Source organism: Oenanthe melanoleuca, chromosome 3 (assembly GCF_029582105.1).
Source record: "Oenanthe melanoleuca isolate GR-GAL-2019-014 chromosome 3, OMel1.0, whole genome shotgun sequence".
In the NCBI taxonomy this organism is placed as follows: domain Eukaryota; kingdom Metazoa; phylum Chordata; class Aves; order Passeriformes; family Muscicapidae; genus Oenanthe; species Oenanthe melanoleuca.
The window spans coordinates 60,449,216-60,469,543 of NC_079336.1; the positions used below are offsets into that span (position 1 = coordinate 60,449,216).

The 20,328-nt window shown below is 41.2% G+C and overlaps 1 protein-coding gene across 1 annotated transcript in view; it reads left to right on the forward strand.

Annotated features, from left to right (window-relative positions):
- Positions 1 to 13,007: 13,007 nt before the first annotated feature.
- The window catches only part of TXLNB (taxilin beta), a 32,919-nt gene continuing 25,598 nt past the window's right edge, over positions 13,008 to 20,328 (forward strand). Inside the window, exons 1-3 of the mRNA XM_056488457.1 lie at positions 13,008 to 13,201; positions 17,787 to 18,203; positions 19,967 to 20,058. Coding sequence (XP_056344432.1) covers positions 17,801 to 18,203; positions 19,967 to 20,058 — 495 coding nt within the window. The 5' untranslated portion in view covers positions 13,008 to 13,201; positions 17,787 to 17,800. The remainder of the gene's footprint in view (positions 13,202 to 17,786; positions 18,204 to 19,966; positions 20,059 to 20,328) is intronic.

A 20,328-nucleotide genomic window follows, 5' to 3' on the forward strand; every position in this document is an offset into this window, starting at 1 on the left:
CCCCTCTTAAAAAATTACATAGGGACAATTTGATCACAGGTTTGAAACAGATTTTGAAAGACTTATTAAAGACTTATTAATTTAATATTATTTTATTAAAACCAAGCAAAACATTTTCCAGCTTATCAGACTTCGTGAAATGCTAACTACTTTTCACACCTCTTTTTTTTTTTCCACTGGGCTTTTTTGTTATCTCTCTCTATTGGAGTGTTCATTTGGCAACATATTACCTATTTTATAAGCAATAAAGTAAAATAAAAGAAACTTTCAGAATTGTCAAGTTCCTAAAACTGTGGCTAAAGTTATTGTAGTGAAGTTATGTGGCTGAATTGTGGCACCTGCACAGTTATGTACTGTGCAGGTACACAGCACTTCCTAAACTCAAAAGCTAATTATTCAGCAGATGATCTTTGCAATAAGATGCTGAGGGCAGTTTTGACCAAGAGCTTCCTAAGAATTGCCCTGTGAGTTTTCTGCTGCAGGCTGCTTTGCTAGCACTAGTGCACTGTGCAGGAGAGGAGGACATTTCTGAAAGTATATAAAATGTCTTATCTGCTGCTATTCAAACACAAGTAACACAGAGTATTTTGGATTTTGCCCTCTCTCTCGTTGCCCAGATATGTATTTAAAGGCTTGATACTCAAAATCTTTTCTATTTACTTCAAGTTACATTATTTGGTCTAATAAGTGATATTATCTCTGTCTACAAACTTCATACAGTTATATGCCCTCCATTAACTTTATATAAAGCAGAGTATGTGTTTGAAGGCAGAAATTAATTCCTAGGATTTCCCAACAACAGGGAAAGACACCAAGCTTCTGCACGCATCTGCTTTGTACAGAAACCAAATAGTTATATTTTAGGTTCCTTATAGGATTATAAGGGTTATATACTTATATTTTGGGTTGCTTATCAGCAGGCTTCACTAAGGCTACTGTGCGATCCATCAAGGAGATGAAGGGCAAGGTTCAAATACAGGTATGGGGATGAATACAAAGTCTTTCTAAGTAACAGGCAGAAAAAAATAGGGACTATCGCAGAGAAAGTTTTAGGGAAAAGGTCTGAAGACCAGTAAATCCTTAACCATGTGCTATGAATAGGTACCTGTCAGTGGAGTGGTTGGGACAGGTTGGTTTTGCTCTTCGTATCTGATAGGGCACAACATTGTATGCCAGAAAGTGGAGAATTTGAGAAAACATGAGGTGTTGAGGTGTTAACCTCCTTCATGGGCCATTATTTACATGAAAAAACCTGAATTTTCTTAGGTGAATGTGAGCAAAGCTGCTGCTGGATGGAGCCAAGGAAGCCTGCAGTTTTGAGCACCAGCTTCTCTGCTCTTGAGGGTGGATGCAGGGTGCATGTCCTGCTCCTGGACTGCAAGCAGAGAGCAGTCCCATTCCCATCAATTGTCACACTGGAAACCATTGTAGCCAAAACATGGGCTTGAAGCCTGTGCTCAGTGCTGCTTCTAAAACCACCTTGTCTCTTCTCAAATCCCTTGTAATACACTCTCTCAGCTTTGTCTTGCGGGACTTTTCCAGTCCCATAGCACCACAGGCCTTGTGCTTCCTCATGTCCTCACTCAGGTTTAATCAGGGCGAATGTAACCAATGAAAGTATTTGGGGCAGCAGCGTGTTTGCTTTGGGATGAACGGTCAGCCAGTGCGGAGCATTATTGCAGCTGTGCCCTGCGATGGTAGGGGAGGGTGACAGCTGCTCTGTCCCAAGTCACCTTGTGACTTTGCCCTATTAGGAGAAGAGCAACCTCTGACAGGCGTCTTGGTCCGCCCCTGGCTCCGCAGAGAGGGACCTGCTGCAGGGCAGCCCGCCATCCCATCGCTTCACTTCTTGGTCTCTTTCCTGAGCTGTTGCCTTTTGAGACCTTGCCTGACATTTTAATTAAGCACTTTACATGAAAGATGCCAATGCACAGATAATCACACAGATTTTTACAAGGAGCTGTTTAAATTGTTGATACTTACTTGGAAGTGCTTAATTTAAATTCACAGTTTCTGTTTTGAAGAGGAGCAGTAGTTATTTACCACGACAGATAAAGCCTTGCTGTCAGTGTCGTGGAGAGGCTGCAGTACTGGGAGCTTGTAGCTAGGTGTAGCTGAAGCTCTGCCTTTCTTATTGATTAAAGTACTTAAAAGAGCAGCCTTTTAATTTGATTTATCGTATACATTTTAACTGAATGAATGTAGTGAGAATGAATCGTGATGGATGCTTATGGAGTAGAGCCTTTACCTAATGCAAGAATTGCTTCTTAGCAATTCCACAATGCCTTCACAAAAATTAGATTAATACACACAGTGACTCTACTAGACTGATTCCTTTAGCCAAAACCTCTTAGTCCAGGGGTCTTTTTGGCTTGGCTTGTTTTACATGTAAATATTACAAGCAATGAAGTCCTTTATTAGAGGACTGAGTTGTTTTCCCCCAAGCTCTGTTACCAAGGTCTGTGTTTAAAGGGTAAAGATTTCTGCTCCATAGGAATCAGTGAAGCAGAGCACTTCTAAACTCCAAAGCTGAACTCTCAGTATTTTGGTCTAAGGAAGGAAAGGAGACTACTTTTCTTCCTTGCCTGTTTTTCAGGTCTCTCCAGCTCTTACTGTACATAACACCTTTGCCCTGAATGGCATTCTCATAACTGTGATTGAAGATAAGGCAAAGTTCAGGAGGTACATTCTAGTCTCCCTCTTTTGTTTTGTGGGGTTTTTTTGTTTTGGTTTTTTGTGAGTTTTTTTATTTGTCTGTGGTTGATTTTGGTTTTGAGTTTTTGGGTTTTTATGGTTAGCTTTCAAAAGACAGTGGTCTTGAACTGTAAAAATTAACAGGACTTAACTTTATTATTCACCTGTGGTTTTTTCCAGATACACTTTATAACCAATATCTAGATCACTGATCTTTGGGTTCTGACCTAGGTAACTGCTTGGTCAGTGAAGTCCAAGTGAAAAATCAAGGCCTGACTGATGGCTTATAGCCATAGCCTTGGGATCCTTTTTGGAGTGCAGGCACTGCTGTGTGCCAAAACAGCATAGTATATTCTGATGCAGTCACTTCAGCTCCCCCAAAGTCACCCCACCAGATTCAGTGAGCTGAAAAGTGCTCAAAACACATTAATCATTTTAGGAGGACCATATGTTGCTTTGTCAGATTATACCATAGTAGTGTAAATTAGTCTTGGGTCTTTTAAGTCCTTCTTGAGAGTCTGGAGTGGTTTTGCTGGAGACACTGCTGGATCAAGGTAAAGTGTTGCATGAGCACAGCATTGCAGATGCAGACATGAACCATCCTCTCTAATTCCAACACCTCGTGTAATAGTGGTAATTTCAGATTGATTACATCAGAATTATCACTATGATGACTGAGAGTCTGTCTGATGTTCTCATTAACTTAATTCAGATAGAGTGTCACATATTTGAGTATAATCCTCAAGTGGTGTTTGGGTCAAGAATGGATTAAAGTACATTCTGGTCCATATTCTGCTCTGATATTAGCTTATTGGGGTTTATTACTGTGAAAATCATTCTGATAAAAAACTACTGTGACCTTCTGATTACCCTTTTTCCTCAGCCTAAAGTGAAATAACTTGAAAATGTCTTCTTTCTTATTTTGTGGGTTTTGTATCACCCTGGTAGCAGGTGGCCTTTAACTACTGAGAAGGAAAGTAGATGGAAATGTGGTTGACTAACATTTTCCTAATTTTTTTCCCTCCATCACAAAAATGAGCAGTTTCAAAGTGCTTGTCAGTGGCTTTGGTCAACCTCTTTCATTGTGAGGAAATTACATGTTGCTTTTTAAGGAAGCTTAAGTACATTCATGAATCACTTTCATGTATGTCACATCTTCGGGGTATAGACACTTTTGTTTTCTGGTTGTTCTGCTAAAATTGCAAAGACATAGGTGTAGATAATAGTTAACATCCAAACCAATTCACACTGCCAGCAAAGCATCCATTGTTATCAAAGAGATTTTGTACTTTCCTTCAGAAAGGCAAGTTGCCAGCTTACACCTGCTTGTGCCAAGAGTTACCGGATTCATGAGTCCTCAGTGTTTGTTGACTGAGATGGGTGATCATGCTGAAATGCAGCATGACTTTTTTTTCTTCCACTTTGTTCATGAAGGTTATGTGGAAGTTTGATGGGGAAGTTTGTGGGTATCCTTAATGCCTGACAGCCTATGAAGGAACTGGGTCATGGAACAGGACTTTGAAATTGATAGAGCCTCACAAGGACCCAGCTAGTCAAATGTTAGTTGGTGACATAAAAGGAAAGAGAATACAGAGAAAACCACACCTAAAGAACTGTATTTTCTCTTTGCTTGGTGTTGGCTGGCACATAAGAGGTTTCTGGGGGCCTTACTGACTGGTGTGCCCTCCAAAAGCTTTTATTCTTCATGACTGGCAAATAAGTGAGAAAGGATAGGACTAAAGACTGGTTTGGTTTGGTTTTTTTATTTATTTTGTGATTGCTAAAACAATCCACACTCTTATGAATTGTAACTATTTTTCTTGCCTGCTCTGCTAGCTGATCTCCTAGAGAGAAAAGATTATGACACAGAAGCCAACACTGAGAAGGCTGGAGCTACAACCAGATAGTAGGAGCCTGAAGCACCAGGAAAGCACAATCATGTAACAGAATGGTGGCTCTGGGTGATTTACTCACTATCTATCTTACAAGACAGAGGAGACAGATGAGAGACTGAGAGACCAGATGATGCAGGGGGATAAACAAACTGAGGAAAGGTAATATTTACTAGTCATTAGAATAATGATATTACCATCCTGTGATTTTATTTCCATTCTCCTGTGTGGGTTGTCATAGTCACAACCTCTGAAATTTCACAGAGATCTCACAGACGTTTTCTGAATTTAATGAAAATCAGAATTACACATTTCCTTGGTCATGTGGACTACAGTTCCTTTGTACAGAAATAGATTAGATTGGTTAACATCTAGACCCTTCAGTCCTATATTTACTTAATTTAGCTCTCCTTTGTTAAAAGCAGTGTGGGTTTTAGACCATCTTTGCTCAAGCTGACTGGACAGGTCGCATGGGTCAATCCATGTAACTCTTTGCAGAAAGTGAAGGCATCTAAAGCACACAAAGACACAGAACATTTTTGTGAGGTGGAGTTCCCTTTCACTCTAAGTATGCAACTCTGGTCCTCCTGTATTAAGCAAGCATGCCACAATTAAAGTACAAAAGAATCTAAGCACGTCTTGTTCCTATCTGCATGACCTTGGGCAAGTCCTTACTTATTGTGCATTAACATGTAACATTTTATGTCTCAGTTTACCCTTTCAAATAATGAGTACAATGTGCTTTTTGCAGTTCACTGCTGCTTGATGTTGAAGTTACTTAATAGGTAATATTACAATCTTGCATGCAAGCTACTACACAACTGGAAAACACTGGAAGCCACAGAAGCAAACAGTAACTAGTGATGTATCTTGCAATGCTATAGAAATGCAGACAATATTACAGATTGCCTGATGATGGGTTTTCAAGTGAACTAGAATTGTTCTCTCTGATTCCAAGTGGGGGGCTAAATAGCTAATTTTCTTCCCTTTGTTCAGCAATTCCCCATACTCCAAAGAGTTTGAGAGTCTCAAATTACATAACTGCTCTGAGGCTATCGAAAAACACTGAGATCTGACCCATCCTCTCTTTTAGAATGCTGTTAGAGGAAAAAAAACTCTTTAAATTCATAGTAATAGAGTTTTGGAGACACATCTGAACACACCTAAGGCTAAATATTATGTATGCATCTGTCTGTATACTCCTATTCAAGTCTGGAATCTAAATTAGAGACCAAATTGCCTTTCTCAATACATATGACTTGCCTAGGCTTTTTATGTACACAGAATGAAGATTTACTATATTCAACAAGTTGGGGACATTGGTGCCACCTCTTGTATTTATCTTTCAGCTTAGTAAAATATGAAGCTCGCTCTCACCTGATCTTTTCTTTATTCATCCTTTCATCTCTTGGTTTCTCTTTTCTTCTTTATTAATTTGGTCCCACAAATGTTATGTTTAATAAGATGCTTCTGCATAGCTAGAAAACCCTTATAAAAAATCCAATTGACACTGTTTCACAGTTCTGATCTGCCAGTGCCAACATACCTCTTGCATCCTTTTGTGTTTTCCATGTAGTGATGATTCTCTTTCCATGCATGCCTTAAAATAGGTCATTGGTGTTTACATCAGCAGCAGTTTTAGACATCACAGAGTAGTGCTGCCAGTTCTGCTGATCACAGGAACATTCCTTCTGAACTAAGAGTTCATTGTTCACCCTGTGATTATCCTATAAAATAAGATCCTCGTTAGGACTTATTTCAACATCATTCTCTCTTATTTTCCCACTTCTTTCTGCAGATCTTTATCTTTCACCACAAATGTTCCCCTGATTTCCAAACGTTGTTTATCTCAATCTGTGTCATTTTCATTGTGTCAGCCCCTAATCTTTCCTCCAGTATTCCTAGACAGGTTAGTCATAACCTCTGTTAGTCATAACCTTGTTCAGCCCTCTGCCCCCCTCAGCTTCCTTATGATTATCAGCAGAATTTGGACCTTTCCAGAGAAAGATGCTTAGCTCCAATTATGAGATGCTTCCCTGCCCATGTACAGCCCAGACAGCTGAGAGATTCAAGCCTTCAATTTCTAATTTGCTTTATTCTCTCTGCTGCTCACAAGCAGGTGCTGCTTGGGAAATCAATGACAACTCCACATACGAAGCAGCTGCAGGACTGAGCCTTTAACGAGTATTTTCCATTTCTAATTTTTATAAGCCAGTTTTAGCAGCAATCTAAAATAAATGATGCATATTGATAATGAAACTGATGTGAGTGAACATTACTAGCAAATGGAAGGTTTTAGAAAAGGGAGGAAAAGACAAAGACAAGTACCTTTTACAAAGTAATTTGGTCTACATTATCATGCCAGAATAGATAATTCCTTCTCTATAACTCACCCTTGACTTGATACCACTGGCATTTAAGACTTCCCAAGTACATTTGATATGTGATTTACAGCATGATCACATCTGAATTGGGCCCAGAGATTTCCCCTGCAGAAAATATCTGGGGTTGATGGTTGACTTGGCCCAAATCTGTTCCCACCATGTGTTGATAGAAGATAATTTCAAGCTAGAGGAGCATAATTTCTAAATGAAATTACATTACAAAAATAGATTGTTTCAGGACTCAGTACCTTTTTGAAGTTTCATGCTAGATTTGTGTTCACTTATAATGGTATAAATCAGCAATAACTTCACTTCAGTACCAGAATAACTAGAAGCAGCTAATACTGCTCTTTCCCTTCCCAATAAATTACCTTTATATATTGGAGAAGAGTTATTTTCAAACTGCTGATATGCATTCAGGTGTGACTGCATGCCTCACCTGAGGGTTTTCTTTACCTTTTGTGTGATTTTTCATGTGGAGCTATTCTCGACTCTGCCAAATTCTCCAAGTAGCACATAGCATAATGTATTTATGTAGAGTCTGTCTCTTGGGCAAGCTGAAGCAGTGGAAATTGCCCAGAGAAAATTGAAACCCTGATAATTGATTTTGCTAGCTCTTAAAGTTTCAAAAGACTTGAATCTTTCCAAGACTAAATCAAAAACTGTTCAGTAGCAGACCATGGGGAATCCCTCCAGATTCTTAGAGTGGTTTCATTGCTACAATGCAGAAATTATATTCTTAGTGATGTAGATTAAGAATTAAATTATTTGCTTAAAATAGTTAAGTCTATTGCCTATTGGGGTTTTCTGTGTCAGCTAATTTGCCTTCATTATTAAGTGCCATTGGTAGTCAGGATCTTTGAGCTCTGGAAGAAAAAACGTGGCAAACATTAGGTATATGACAAACCCTTCAGGCCATAAAATCTTATTAGAAGGCAAATCACAACCTTCCAACCCTTTTGAGATTGATGTGCAGCTAGGAAATCTGTAGAAAATTGATACAGTGTGGAATGCAAATATATTACTCCCCTTCCCCTGCTTTTTTTCACATTAACACAGCAGAGAACAGGAGAGAAATGATTCCCAAGAGACCACCATGGAAAATGTCCTGTTGGTCCTGGTGTTTACAGTGTTTCTATCAAAGTAAATTAACTCAATGGAGATTGGTCTTGACAAACTTTTCATTGGAAAATCATAGGTCTCTCCCAACACTGGTTTAGTTGTAGGTGTCAATGGCAGAAAAATGCTGCCAGATTCAGCATCCTTCTGACTTCTAAACCACTCTTCACATGTCACTGTGCTTCTGTGTCTCAAGACCTGTTATGAGGGCTCTTTTCAAATTCAAATTATATGTTTTATGTTTATAGACATTTCTAAATTATTCATCAAAACTATACTTCCATTATATATTTTACATGCCTGCTTGTTACTGTATATTATATTATATTATATTATATTATATTATATTATATTATATTATATTATATTATATTATATTATATTATATTATATTATATTATATTATATTATATTATATTATATTATATTATATTATATTATATTATATTATATTATATTATATTATATTATATTATATTGTAATTACATAAGTATATTATGGTCATGTTTAAACAGAACAGATCAATGTTATTTCACAGAATCACAGAATGATAGAAGTGCTTCAGGTCTGAAGGAACCATCTTTGTCCAACCTCCCTGCCACAGGCAGGGACACCTCCCACTAGACTAGGTGCTGAAAACCCCATCCAGGCTTTGAACACTTCCAGGAATGGGGCATTTACAACTTCTCTGGGCAACCTGTTCCAATGCCTCACCAATCTCACAGAAAAAATAATTTCTTCCTTATATCTAAATCTACCATCTCTCAGTTTGAAGCAATTGTCCTTTGTTCTATCTGTCCATGTAAAAAGTCACTCTTTCTCATTTTTATAAGCTCCCTTTAAGTACTGGAAGGTTGGTATAAGGTTTCCCCAGATCTTCCCTTCTCCAGGCTGAACAACCCCAACTCTCTTTGAGTCTTTTCACTGGAGAGGTCCTCCCACATTTTTGTGACCCTCCTCTGGACTTGCTCCAACAGATCCACACCTTTTTTGTGCTGAGCTGGGCAGGTGGGGTCTCCAAGGGCAGAATGGAGGAGGAGAATCGCCTTCCTTGACCTGCTGGCCATGCTGCTTTCAATGCAGCCCAGGATGTGTTTTGCCTTCCAATGATGTTTATAATATAATTGACTGAAATAGTGGTATTACAGCAAGTGGTTCTGTCCCTGCACACTATAATTTTAAAAACCTGTATTTGTCAAAAAATAAACCAGAAACTGTTCAGGAGGAAAGCCTCGAAAAACTCATTCAGATTCTTAGAGAAGTTCTGCACAAGATTTAAAAAATTGTACTCTCAGTGATACAGATTTGGCACTGAAGTAGCAGACCATGGCAGTCCACTGAATTCTGCATCCCTGTGTGTGACAGGACTGGGAATGCTAGTCTCAAAATTTTCTGCTGCTGCTGGTAGGCAGGGTCTCATGGAGCAGAGCAGCTGCACGTTGCAGAGGGGTGCAGACAGCTCTTTCCTTGCCAGTGCAGAAGGCAGGAGAATCTCTGCAGCCTCTTTGCCTTCTGTGAAAAGACTGGCCTGCAGGACAAACCAGTTTGTATGACTGCCAGGGGATATTACGGCTTCTGCAGAAACTCAGTGTTTGTTTAGGTGGAAGAAGAGCTAAGGCATGTCATTGCTTGTAGTGAGAAAGAAACCCTCAAAACTTTTTCAAGTGGTTTTAACCAACACAGTATTGCCTTCAGAGTTGGCATTTTTTAAAGCCTTTGAGCCTTTGAGAGACTCTAAACATGAACCATCAGTCTTTCACCTAAACTATCCCATGAGACACAGAAAACATACAAAATTCCCAAAAGGAACATTAGCTCTGGAGGGAGTGAGTAGAGCAGGGAGCATCAGCAGGGGAGAGCTGAATGTTGCAGCTGTGCAAAATGGCCTAGGCAAAGAAGGGAAAAGGTATGTCAGGAGAAGACAGGAAGGAAATCCAAAAGCTTCAGTAACATTGACTTAATGATGAACTTGTCATTCCATTTGGTAAGGTTGAACACATTTAATATTATGTAGAGCAAATGACAAATAAAGGTAGAAATATTTTTCCTCCCCTGGGAAGTCTATCCTTCAACAGATTTGTGCTGGTGATTGCGTTTAATCCAGAAAAAGAAAGTTTGTCTGTGATATTCCCTATGACGTCCACGGCAATGCCACTGTGCGACAAAGAGAGCGTAGGGTTATTGATAAGCAATCCAGCTCATAGCTGAACACACCTGTAAAATAAACAGTTTTGTTCCTGCAAATTCTCAAGGAGTCTTCTAGCTTTAATGTGAGGAAGGTATATTTCTCTTCTTTCTCATGTATTGGGGATAATTGCTTTCTCTTCCCCAAAAAAAGGGACATGAAATCCCTAAAACATTGCAAGAGCTGAAACCTCAGACTCTGTGCAGGCTTCACAGAAAGCATTTTCAGTCCACTCTTTCCTGAGCTGGCCAGATGTAACCATGCCAGCATGCAGAGTCCAAGTGCCAGTCAATTGGCTGTCCTCAGCATGTAAATTGACCACATGGCAGTTTCAACACACTCCTCTAAATTTCTCTGAGTTTCCCTTTCTATTCCTAAAATGGTTATTTCAGTTCACAGCCCAAAATCCAGCAGAGCCCTTTTAATCTTCTGGAGCTACACCCACATACTCCCCACAAACTTAGTAATACTGATTTTATCTGTGCCTTTCTATTTCCTGACTTTACCACAGACCAGTTTATTTACTTGTATATTTAGGAACAACTCAGAATGTGTAGCTTTGTACTACTTGTAGGTGATTTTTATTATGATAACACCAACTATTCCTGTTATCAGTACGCTCTGTTGTCTCAGGGACATGATCAAGTTCCCAGTGCCCAGTGAATCCCATCATGTCATTTCAGCTGTGATAAGGGTTCCCATGCATGCTGTCAGGCTGTTGCAAAAGAGAGCTTTAGCCCCAGTGAAAGAGAGCAAAGCTGAACCTGTCTTGCCTTGTGTTTGCCAAGGAGTGAGAATATGCCAGAGTAAGTTTCTGCAGCTCAGCTGTTACTTAGCTCCTAGGTAGCTCAGTTGTGCATTTTGATCTCAGAGCTGATTTTATTTCAAAAGAAAAATGAACAGGGACTGGAACAGGAGAATTCTTCAGTCAAATCAGGAGGAGCACAAAGAGCCCATACAAACTCTCTTATCTTCACTGGTATTCTGATCTCTCACACTGTCCTGTCACAAACACACCCAGAGTTTTATCTTATCTCAAAACACATCCAGCCAGTTTCCAGCCCTCTCCCAAAGATTTTCTATAGAAGCTCCTGACTTTGCAAGCTCACTTCTTTTCATTATCCCTAAAACAGTGACTTCCTTAGGAATGCTACCAAGCCGCCACAAGTGTCCAAAGAAAATTGAAAGAACTGAAGCCACAATGGACTTGCATTCCCAGATTATAGGAGCTGTCTTTTCCTAGTAGAGAAATAAGACTAATGAGAAACCACCTCAAGTGTGAACTTTTTGCCCCACCATCTCCACAAATATAGGGAGACTTTTAGTCATCTCCAGTAAAAGTCTGAAATGCTGCTAACAACATATGGATTATTTCTGAGCTGGTATTTCTTGATACTGAGCTGCCCAGTACTGCTTTCTCTGACATCCCTCGTAAATCAGGCACAAAGCATTTCTGATTCTTTTGCTGCCGTGGGTGGGTTGGAAGGCTTACTCCAAACCATTATAGCTTACGTTTATTTTGCCACCTTTTGTTCTGAGCCTCTTTGTTTTTTGCTGGAGACCAAGTCCCATTTCTCTTCTCATAGCCCTGGCTGCCACTTGCAACACCAGCCTATCATTTCTCTATTGTTTGCATATCTGTGCATTGAACTGACCTACATCTCCTTCTAGGGAGTGGGTAGCAGATGGTGCATAGGCGATATGGCATCCCAAGATGGTGCTTGAGTGGCTTGTGGCTCACAGAAGTGGGAAATGCTGGTTGCTGCATAAGCAGTGTGCAGCTGAGCTCCCTGGGGAGTGCTCTGCTTGTTTGTATCAACAACTTTTGCCAACATGAGCCAGCATGGTCTCATGTAGAAAGTAGGTCAGGCAGGTTATCTTGGCTTCAATATTAGTTTTGGAGCTGCTGGGATCAGGGGGCAGCTACATCACTCACCTCTTTTAGCTGCCTTAATGGAAAAGTTGGTCAATTCAACAAAAGAGCACCGTGGTGGCTGGCACTGGAGCACTTGTCTTGTGAGGTGAGGTTGGACGTTCAGCTTTGAAAAGTTGGAAAAGGGACAGCTTTGGAGGAGATTATCAAGAAGATGGAGACAGGGTCTTCATAGGAGTGTAAAGCAGGAAGACAAGAGGCAATAGGCACAAGCTGGAACAAGGGAAGTTAAGGTTAGGTAGAAAAATAAACTTTTTCAGTGCATGACAGTCAAGTCAGATAATAGGCTTCTCAGGGAGGTCATGCAGTCTCCATCCATGGAGGTTTTAAAGATTAATTTAAAGCCCTGAGAGACCTGGTCTGAGATCACAGCTGAGCTTCCTTCAAGAAAGAGCTTGAACTAAAGGCATCTTGTGGTCTCTTCCAGCCAGTGAGTCTATGATCAGTCTGTTTTTAATAAATCCTGCCCAAATCCCAGGCTGAAAAGGGAAGTCACAGCTGGGAGTTCACATTATGGAAATCCATCCCAGTCTTCGTGGTAGACACAGAAAAATTCAACCAAGTTCGAGCAATCCATAGTCAATATAGACAAATTTCACTCAGCACAGCACCTCAAGCCGTTAAGGGATTAAGACTTAAATTTGAAGGGTAGCAGCTGTGTAAGTATCCTTCCTTTATTTTGTCTTTCTGAGGGCCCAGGACTCTAATCTCTTCTGCTATCTCTGTCAGAGCAGGGAATAGCCAACATAGCTGGCTCATGCTGCCAGCCAGCAGGCAGCGTCCCCTGCGCCTATCAGAGACGGTCCCTGCACAGTGCGCACTCGCTCCCCGCACTGTTTGCTCCTCCTGTGTCATTCTGTCCTTCCCTCCTCACTTGGTCCTCCCATCCCTCTTCCCTCAGTGGCAGGATTACAGAACCAGTGTCCTGTTGCTGGCGTGCCCTTGTCTGAGCTTCCTGCCCGACTCTTTTCCTCTGCTCAGCTCTTTGCTCGGGTAAGTCTGATGAACAGATTCCTTGCTGCCACTGCTGGGTGGCAAGGCACAAGGGCTTTGGTGTAAGTACTTCCCTTTGGGAGCATCAGCCTGCGTTTTCTAGGAACAGCCCTAGGAAAGTCTGGGCACCATGTGACATCTGAGGAAAAAAGGGATGTATCCAAGGTTGTTGGTGAAAGTAAGAAATTCTTAAGAGTGATTAGAGAAATTTAAGATTCGTTTGGTAGTGCTTGTGTTGAATTGAGACTGGGGGCCATGCGTGGTCTGCTACAACAGTCAGTGGTCAAGGTTCAGGTCCCACGTGAGAGGTGAGGCACGAGGCTTCACAAAGCCTCTGAGTCCTTCTGAGCCTGTATGGAAAACTGCCACGAAACCTCCAAACTTTTGTTCAGTTTGGTACCAGAAAATTGCAGGTAAATCATAAAGGTATTCAAATGCGGTGGGTAGCTGATACAGCTGGTTTTATCTCTGCTTTCTAAAGTAACACCTGGGGCAGTGTCTACCTAAACTGCAAGAAAGTACTTGTATTTTTCTGGATGGTGGTCGGAGATACAGTAGCAGGGGCAATTCCAGAGTTTAATGTTTGCTGCTTTGAGGTGTCACTGCAGACCAATCTGGTGTAATATAAAGATAAAAATTCAGGTTTTATCTGCATGTGTTGGCTGGGGCAAATATATGTAAAGCTTTGTTTTAGAGAAATGTGTGTGTATGCGAACTTTGAGCATAAAGTGCTAAATACCATCACCCATTTTAGAAGAGCTTAAAATAGCTCGTGGCTGCAGAGCAGGTGGCATGTGTCCTTCTGCTGAATACATGGGGATGCAAAAGCTAAAAATAGACCAGTCTGTAAACCCTCTAGAAGTTCAAGCTGCAAGAAGGAAATCAGGAAGCAAACCCCATGAGAAGGAAGGGGAAGTACACTGTTTATAAAAGATAAACAAAACTCTGTGACAGTCTTCAAGGCAGCCTGCATGACAAGCTAGGAAGAAGACGTTTAATTTGTGTTTTGGTCCTGCCAGGAGGGTGCTTGGGCAGCAGTGTCAGCTCCCAGCAGTGTGAGAGGGAGGCTGGCACACCCCAGCACAGGAACAATTTTCCCAGCAGCAGTGGGATGCCTATTGCAGCTCTGCTAAATTAGTCATTGGCCTTGCCTACTGACCTTTAACTTTGGAAATACTGGCTGTTTTCAAAGCACAGTGAAGGTAAATTGTGCTGCAAATGTGAAATATTAAGGGATACAGTTGGAGACAAACAAACTCAGCATGTAAGCAGATTGATCTGAGGCACATACCTTTTACTGTTGCCTCTGGGTGCAGCTGTGGATATGCTGTGTGCTCAGCTCTGCTGAAAGCTCCATTACTGTCCTGAGTTATCCCAAGTTCTTAACAGAGGAACAGAGGAGAATGGAGAAGAGTTTTTCTCACAGTGGGGAGGCAGCAGCCCCCTCTGGCACTTGGGGGTGTTTCCAGCTGAAGGAGAGGAGTATCACAGTGACTATTTGTAGGCAGCAGCAACCACAAGTGTCAAGTTTCCATCCAAAACGCCAGGGCCAAGAAAGGTGCTGATCTCACAGCTGTGGAACAGGTCCAGGATTTGGGAATGCAGGAGGAAAAGAGTAAACAAGATGCAATGCTCAGACTCAGTCAGACTGGTCAGTCCTCCCCCTTGCCATAAAACAGAATAAGGCTGTGTTAGAAATTCAGGTGCCTGGAGGCAACAGTAATGGTAGTAGAAGTTGCAAAACTGAAAAGGTGGCTAGTCTAAAATTGGGCAAGTCTGATAAACAAGGAATTCCTCTCCTGGACTCAGTCACCTAATTTTTTGGCATTACTTTGTATAAGATAGAGTATAATGGGTCTCGCTTAAATTGGCACCCTTATTTATGGCCTGATAAGGGAGAATTCCTTGTGTACCTGAAGGTTAAGCAGGCTAGAGTACAAGGGAGGACTGGGGCTAACTGCAGTAAAAACTCCCAGCATCAAAGGCTGTAAGCAGGCAACTCTCAGATGCTGTGACTTCCTCTACATAAACTGCAGTGCTGTGGAAGCTGTTGTGCAAAACAAGGTGCAGAAGTCTTCACAAGCATTGTGTTTGTGCTGGAAAACAATTATCAGACCTCTGGTTTAGCCTGGAGAAGAACAAAATAAAACATTATGATATTTTTTTGTGTGTATAAATACAGCCCCCAGTATGACCCAGCAGGTGGGCACCTTTGGGTTACAAGCTCATTACTGTGTATTTCTGGGGTTTCTGACTGCTCACCATTCTGCCACGATTCAGACTGATTATAACTAATCCCTTTCTAGCCAGGAATGTATGTTAGGGAAGATTTCCTGCAAGGCCAGCTTGTAAACATCTTTTGCCCTTGATTCTAATAATCTGGTTTCTCTTTCATTCACCCATGTTTTTCCCTTGTTACTGAGACACATCATATACAGATCAATTGCCACTGTGGATTTAAAGCCTGCAGTATTTGGAGACATGCTTTGTGATTCACATATGAGGAAACCTTTAGCCAGGCAATGCTACCCCAAGTGATGAAGTTGGGAGGCAGCCAAGGGAAGAGTCGGGGTACAGAGAGAACATTAACTTGAGCCTTCTTACAAACAGGGGGAGATAGTCAGAAAAGAAATTAATATTTGGAAATGGAACATTTTGCAGTCCTGCTCTCCCTCTGTGATGGACATATTACAAAAATAGCTATTTAAATTGGGATATACTTTCTGAGAGTTTTATTCTGCCTAAACAAGAGCTGGTAGTCCTGGGTTTTCTAGCTGATTGATTGCCAACTGACAATTAGTTCAAATTAATGATTGCAACAGTAAACACTAGCCTGAACATGTCAGAGATAAACACATATTTTGTGGAGTGTCTAGCTTAGCCTCTACAATACTCTTACTGACCTTGAATTAGTTGGCAGTCAATTAACTCTAGTTAGAAAAGATCACAAACAAGAGCCTAAAATCTGTGCTATCTGGAATTATTTACTTAAATTGCACATATAGGGTCTAATTTTTCAATGTGAATTAAACTCAACATGACATCAAATCAGATCAATAAATTTTACAATCATTTTGCAGTGATATAATGACTGTGCCCCCAGGAGTGAGGAAAGAATGGGATGTGGTTATGTGGTAGGTCTGTGAGACCAGGTCCAGATGCATTCCTGAACCATTTCGGCAAGTTGTATCTATGGGTGGACTGCAGGGGCATGGATTTATAGCTAACAGTTTTCAAGTGCTTCCTGAGCCCACTTAAAGCTTTCAATTATTTGCTTGAGAGATGATAATTCATTTGACTATCTTATCTGTAAGCCCAGTCATATAGCTAGAAAATCAAATCATGAAAAATGTTGCCTTAGTGATGGCCATCACTGCACTTCCAAACATCACTTTGACTGGGGACAGTTTAAGAACACTGAGTCATTTATTACAGTAAATTACATCTTTCTTATCATATAATGCCTTTGGTCATGGTAGTTTACAATTTTGAAAGCTGAAGAAATTTAGACACTATAGAAAATATATGTTACAGCCTGTTTGAACAGGGAACAGTTAGTTCCATGTTTTCAAGTCTTTTAAAAATGAGAAAGCAACCACTTCAGATGCTGGAAGGAACAAACCAAGCAAGCTTCTTCCCCTCTTCCTTCCCCACTGGCACCATAGTAAATCATATTATTAAGGAGATGAACAAAAATCAGTCTGGAAAAGAGGGAGAAAGGACTCATGTCTGGAAAGAGTGCAGTCTGCAGTCAAGCAGCAGTGGGGATTAGTTGCAGATTGAGATCCAGCTGTGCACCCCACACCTCTGCACTACTTCATGAGGGCAACACAGAGGTGCCAGCAGCCTCTCCCTCTGAGAAGGAAGGGGCCTTCAGTACTCTGAGTTTTCCTGTGGTTGGGTTTATTTCACTGTGATTTATTCTGTAGTTTGTACTTTGTCAAAGAAGCTGTCAGCAGCGTGCAGCAAGTACAAGAGAAGTGTGGTTTAGAGCTGTTTATCTTATTCTTTGCTGTTATTGTGACGGTACCAAACCATGTCTCTTGTAGATCAAGCTCCATGCTGGGCTTTCCAAGGGCACAGTGCAATTTTCACCAGTTTCATTTAAAATGTTCTTCATGATTATTGACTTAAGGTGTGCCAACAGGAGAGAAACAGGAAATGAAACTAATGCAGGTCTGAAGTGAAGCCGCCCATATCAGTAGCCAGTGTTGCAGGTAAACAGATCAAGAAAAGTAAACACGTGGCAAGTATTTGATTCAAGGAGGAAAATTGTATAAGTGACTGGGGTGTCATTTAATGTGTCATTGCTGGCAGTGGGAATTTCATTTTTAAGTGTTAGATTTGGATAGGCTTTTCTCTTGGAAAGTATATAATTTGCTTTTCTCCTTGCAGGCAAATCACTTTGGTTATTTATCTAAGTGTGACATATTTGTCAAGCCAGAGCCAATGGATAAGCTGCCATCCCAAATTTCACACAAAATCACTCACATCCTGGCCAGTCTTTGGGAACAGCTTGATGGCTAATTCTTTACATGGCTAATTCTATGCCTTGAAATTAACCTTCCATTTGTTTTTCTGTCAGGTGCTGCACCAAGCATGGAGAATGACCAGTCTTCCACCTCACCTGGGCAGGACATCCAGGGGCAGAGTGGGGACAAACCTGGCCCTGGCCTGCCATCCCCTGCTGCAGCCCCCACGGAGCAGCCAAGTGCCTGGCCCGAAGCAGCCGTGTGTGACATCTCAGAGGAGCTGAGCCGGCAGCTGGAGGACATCATTAAAACCTACGGGTCTGCCACCAGCCTGATGGAGAAGGAAAGCACTGCTCCAGGGACTGACAGGCCTGAGAAGGGACAGCCAGGCAGCTTGGAGGATGCTGAGTATGAAGATGGAAATGAAGAGGGTGAGAAAGAGAAGCTGGCTCCTGGGGATGCTTCCAAAGCAAAGGAGCCCAGCAGCAACAAGGAGCAGAAGCTGGAGAAGAAAATCCTGAAGGGCCTAGGCAAGTATTTACATACTCAACAGCCCCTCTGCAAACACAAATAACTCCCTGTCCTTGCTCATTCCCATGTTAAGTTTATGGTGTGGACGATAGAGACCTCCAGCTCCCACTGAAAATTACAGTGACCATTACAACTTTTCTATAACTGATTATTGTTTTTGGCACTACCCACCATGTAGCCAAAGCTGTCACTCCAATGACACACTGCACAAAGTCACTTAGATGAAGGAAAACATACCTCTCGTTTGTACTTTAGTGAATGTTTTCTTCTCCTGTCTGCTCAGGTATGACTAGTGACTGGTCACAACAATAATAATGGTTCTACTATGTGGCATTGGGACCTGCAGAATAAATTTACTGTTATGCCCAGGTTATTTTTCATTTAGCAAACCCCTGGGCTCATCATATAATATACATGACATAAGCCAATACATTTGCTCTCTAGCACCTCAGCCCTGGCCAGGCTGTCAGCAGCAGAACTAGAAAGAAGTCTCAGCAAGTTTTTGTATACTTGTACTTTCTGCTGGGCAGCCACTAGAGAGCAATGTAGTAACATTCTAGTCTAATATAGATGTAAATTATTTCCCTTCCTACATTAACTCCAGCCAATCTTCAAGCCTCTCCTTTGCATGAGAACCCAAACCCAAATGCAGACTAAGCCTGTAAAGAAATCACTACAGGACATTGGTACAGACACGGTTCTGAGCATAGGACATGGCATGGATTTTTTTTCCTAAAAAATTGAATTTTCAGAAGAAAATTTCTCAGTTTCTAGTGCCTTGGCTTTGGTGTTGGTATCTCAGCAAGCTCAGTGTAAACCCCAACAACACAGGGTTCTCCATTTGCCCTTGTGACAGTTTGCACCAAGATTTGATTTTAGCTCACTTCCACTTATTTATGCTGATGTTATAGAGAGAAATTAGTGTGAAATAAAGGATTTTCTCCAGAGACAATACTCCTGGACTGCACTAGACTTGAAGAAGAAAACCTCCAGCCCAAAGCAGAAAGCAGAAAGCAGATTTTGTTTCACAGCCTCAGGAAAGAGGAGCATTTGGAAAAGCATGTCCAAGCACCTGGGATCACAGACAACCTTACCTCCAGGGATGTCTGGAATACTTTGTATTTGATGAGTATAGAAACTCCAGCTCATACCTGAGGCTGAAATGAAAACCAAGAGGTACCAGAGGAGAAGCAATAAGTAAATTGTTGTGCAGTGATGTAGCTCTGCATGCCCAGAGTACCTTGTGTATCTCTGGTACACAAGCTTTCTTCACCAAGTCAGGGAACTGATTTACATGAGTATCATGTAGCCCAGACCTGGCTGGCAGCACCTACCACTCTCTGATTGTTTACTTCCACACCATAGTCTCTATATCTGACTTAATATTCCTGATATCTTGTGTGGGTTGATCAGCAAAGGAGCTGAGTACACCAGATTTGATCCACCTTTACTTGCAAAGAGATCTGTTCCTGAGCCTTTTGGGGTCCAGGCCCTTTCTGTCCTATTTCAGTAAATGTACCATGTGTCTGACCAAATCATGTTGCAAAAACATTGAATGAAAATCAGATTAAGTAGGACAAAAGCATTTCACAGACAATGCTTTTGTTAGGAAAAAAGTGCATTACTGAGATCTGAAATGGAGGAAAGTTTTCATTTCACCCTGTGTTTTTACAGACTCATGCATCAAACAACCAATTTCACAACAGTACATCAACTACAAACTACCTCTAGCATCAAAATCTCTGCTTTCTCTTGTTCTAAGGAAAAGAAGCCACCCTACTGATGCAAAGTTTGAATAAGCTGAGTACTCCAGAAGAGAAGCTGGACCTATTGTTTAAGAAGTATGCTGAGCTGGTGAGTACAATGTTGGGTCTTTTCTGTACAAACTGCCTTTACAAGACAGTATAAAAAATACATGACATGCAGCATGGGCAAACCTCACACACCAGTAGTGTCAGTCCTGATAAGTGAATCCCAACACAAGTCTCATGGTCAGATAATTATGGGTAAAAAAGAGAAAAAAAGTAAAAAAGTGAGGAAAACAAGATTTGGGTCAAAAAGTTGATGAGGCAGAATGTTTGTACTTAAAGGCAAATCTACCAAACTGGAGACTGGAGACTGGTG